This window comes from Eumetopias jubatus, unplaced genomic scaffold, assembly GCF_037043125.1.
Source record: "Eumetopias jubatus isolate StellerSeaLion01/CBP00866 unplaced genomic scaffold, mEumJub1_p1.0 scaffold_13, whole genome shotgun sequence".
NCBI classification, from domain to species: Eukaryota; Metazoa; Chordata; class Mammalia; order Carnivora; family Otariidae; genus Eumetopias; species Eumetopias jubatus.
This window is the reverse complement of record NW_028274819.1, coordinates 94,198,056-94,201,973: the sequence shown is the minus strand read 5'-3', so window position 1 is coordinate 94,201,973 and position 3,918 is coordinate 94,198,056. Positions and strand designations below refer to the sequence as shown.

General features: G+C 40.2%; 1 protein-coding gene across 1 annotated transcript; it reads right to left on the bottom strand.

Moving 5' to 3' along the window:
• Positions 1-1,017: 1,017 nt before the first annotated feature.
• Positions 1,018-1,953, bottom strand: LOC114225973 (olfactory receptor 10G9-like). The gene has a single exon (XM_028125852.1). It carries the CDS (start codon positions 1,951-1,953, stop codon positions 1,018-1,020), a length of 936 nt encoding a protein of 311 aa, XP_027981653.1.
• Between the last annotated feature and the right edge of the window lie 1,965 nt (positions 1,954-3,918).

Below are 3,918 nucleotides of genomic sequence, written 5' to 3'. Positions count from 1 at the left end.
ATTTTTGTTCTAAGATTATTTTCTCTTTTTTATATATTTATCTGTCCCATGCTTACTCATAGAAATAATTTTAAGATTGCTAAAAACAGAAGCTTTGCATTTAAGATAAAAGTCAGGAACTCTATAAATATAGAACAACAATCTAGTTAGTTGTATCAGTGACCAAGCCAGTAGAAATAATGCATAGAACACATAAGTAGACAAATATTTACTTTAAAAAATCTTGGAAGTCAAAGTGAAAAAATTATAGAGTTATACAGTTTTTTTAAAGATTTATTTCAGAGAGAGAGAGAGAGACCAGAAAATGGAGGGGCAGAGGGAGAGGGAGAGAGAATTTCAAGCAGACTTTGCACTGAATGTGGAGACTGATGCAGGGCTTGATCCCATGACTATGAAATCATGACAGTGAGATCATGACCTGAGCCAAAACCAAGAGTCGGACGCTTAACCGACTGTACCACCCAGTACCCCAAGAGGTATACAGTTTTAATTAGCTCATAAATGTGAATAAAGCCATTCATAAAAATCAAGTATTTTTGGTGTGATATTTGGATATGTAAAAATTTCATCATATAGATACTATATTATATAATGAATTGCAAATATTACATGTGTTGTTTTTCAATATAAAGGTTTCAAAATGGAAAGAAAGATATCTTTAGTAAGGTTTGATTTAAATTGCACAAAACAAAATATAAGTGAATTATACTGCAGAACAATTCTAGAAAATATTTATATAGAGGGTAGACATAAACTACTTTTCTGATGAGTTACTTGATAGAACATGAAAGAGAAGAATAAGCCATCATCCTTCCTCTTAGATTGTCATGAAAAATGGCTGCTTATACTGGGGTTCTGGGAAGCAATGCAGAGGGAAAAATTAAAAATGCATTAAATTTTAATTAAAATTAAGATTGGATAATTGAAATGTTCCTTACAATTATAGTGTTCAGGTTGGTGGTTTAATTAAATTCTAAGTAAATAAAAGAGAAGCTAGCCGTATCTGTCCTTTCTTCATTATTTACGTTGAGTGAATACTGACTTACTTCTCACCTTGAGCAGAGCTTTCTTCACTTCCTTGTTCCTCAGGGTGTACACCACAGGGTTTAGAAGGGGTGTCAGCGCCGTGTAGAAAACTGCCACAAGCCCAGCCACAGCATCCCGGGAGCCTGGCCTCGGGTAAATGAAAACACAGGCAACAAAGAAACAAAGGAGCGCAGTGCAGTGGGAGACGCAGGTCTGAAAGGCTCTGTGGCTCCCCTCTGGGGCGCGGATCTTCAGGGTGGAACAGAGGATGGACACACAGGCCAGCACCATCAGGAGAAAGCAACCCACGGCCACAACCCCAATATTGACGAAGATCACCATCCCATTCACGGAGGTGTCCGCGCAGGCCAGCTTGAGGAGGGGAGGGGCATCGCAGAAGTAATGCTGGATCTGGCTGGGCCCACAGGAGGGCAAACGGAATGTCAGCGTGGTCTGCACAGCAGAGTGCAGAGAGCCACTGAGCCACGTGCTGGTGGCCAGGAGGGCACACGTCCTCCCACTCATCGTGCTGGCGTACCTGAGCGGGTGACTGATGGCCAGGTAGCGGTCAGAGGACATGACTGTGTAGAGGAAACACTCGGTGCTCCCCAGAAAGTGGAAGCAGTAGAGCTGGGCCACACAGCTATGAAAGGAGATCGCCCTGCCTCCTGGGGACACCAAGGTCATCAGCATTTGGGGCACAGTGACCGTGGAGAACCACATGTCAATGAAGGACAGGTTGGTCAGGAAGTAGTACATTGGGGTGTGGAGGTGGGAATCCGCCTTGATCACCAGCAGGATGAGGAGGTTCCCCACCCCAGTGAGTACATAAATCACCAAGAAGATTCCCAAGAGGGGGATGTCCAGTGCTGGTGCATGGGGAAGCCCCATGAGGAAGAATGTTGTCACTACGCTCATGTTTGTCATTTCTTCCCAATTATGGAGCTCTGTCCCTACTGGGAGGAAAGCAAACTCAACATTTACTGAGATCATATTTCATGGTAACTGCATTTTCACTGATGGAAAACACAAGATGTAATTGTCATTGGCATTTTTGCTTTACATGGGGCTTTGAGGAAGATTGGTCACTTCCTTATTACAGTACCCAAATCAGCCAAATAGATAAAGGGGGGGTAAATTGTATATTCTGTTTTCTGTAGAATTAGAAAATTTATACCCAAACCAGCAACTTTCCAGAATTGGCATGCTCTCCCATGGTTAAGTCTTTATCCAGACATCTCTCTCTGTCTCTCTCTTCCTCTTTCTTTTACCAACCCCCAACACACAAAATACACACAAGCCCAAGCACGCACATGTACACACACATGCCCTATATATAGATGCAGTCTCTCATCATCAGAGAATTTGCACTATAAATACAGATTTCTAAAGAAAGCTTCATCCATAATAGCTGAGAAAACTGACTTCCTAAAGCTCTCTGGGAAGCAGCAGATGTGTCAGGATAGACCCCCAGCAGGGATTTAGCCTCACAAGTTCGTCTGTTCTACAGGAAGCCATGATCATAACCCCCTAATCAGTTGTGAAATCTGACCCCAACCTGAAGCAGTAGTGGTCAGAGTACCATCATGTTCCCCACCTCCTCTCATCCTGTTTATTTCTATTCTAAATTTTTATTATTTCTCCCTCCAGGACTTTAAGCAATCAATCATACTCCTTCTGAAGTGTCATCAGATCATCTCAGAATATATTTTGAGGTGCCGGTGAAGCATTCAATCTGCCTAATTAGTAAAGAAGACCAAACTGCATGTTTGAGTTTTGAGTTCCAAGACCGAATATTTATATTTGCTATAAAACAGACACCAATGTTCTTTTAAAAATAAAGGAAAAATATATAGTCTGAAATAATTTTTATTGTTTCTAGGATTTCTATTATTCCAGGGCTCACACAGCACCTTCCTTCCTTCCTTCCTTCCTTCCTTCTTTCCTTCCTTCCTTCCTTCCTTCCTTCCTTCCTTCCTTCCTTTCCTTCCTTCCTCCCTCTCTTTCTTTCTTTTGAGTGATCTGAAGGTTCTCAAAAATATATATTGAAAGAGAAAACAAAAAGGGATGGAGAAATGAAGAGAAATCTGGGTCGACACCTGGATCTCTCTGATAGAAAAAGAGCATTTCTTTACTAATTTCTAAGATGCTTCTGTCATATAGAGTCATGTCAGCAGCATGTCTCCATTCTGGCGTATCTGATAAAAACAGACTTTTTCCGTTGTTTCAACTCAGAGTTGTAATGCTAAGTTTTATAGAGAAAGCACTTTACTGACTGTGATTTTATAGAAATTTGAGTGTTTTACAAAACTGTGCAAAGCTGGCCCTGAAGCCATGACTAAGCAATATAAGCCGAAGCTGAAGAAGTAAAGCAAAAGTATGAACATAAAAACATCATAATCACTGCAAAATTCTCAACAATGGAAAGTGCTGAGGTTTTGCCAATTTTTGCTACTTACCAATTTAACAACTAAGTATTGGATCATAAGGCAAAATTCAAAATTTAAAGAAACTCTCAGTCACTGATGAGTAGGATGCTTCTTTTTCTTGCATAGACAAAACCACAGGAAGAACAAGCGATAGAAACAAACATTTTAAATAAGAGCTTAAAATTGATTTGATGTCTCCGGAGATACTGCCTTGACCCTTGAGTCTTCATGGTTGAGGATCATGCTTCCCCATGATGATAAATACTCAGAATTTTTTCCAAATGCCTTTGTTTAGCTTCGTTTTATATATGACGGGCCACCATCCCAGAAAACATTTTATTTAGCCAAAAATTAATTCCTAAATAAATAACCATGACACTCTGGGTTAGAAAATGCCTTGTCCTGAGAATGATATGGTTAGTTATATTTTGTTTTGTTTTGCTCTTTACTCTGATTTCTTCCT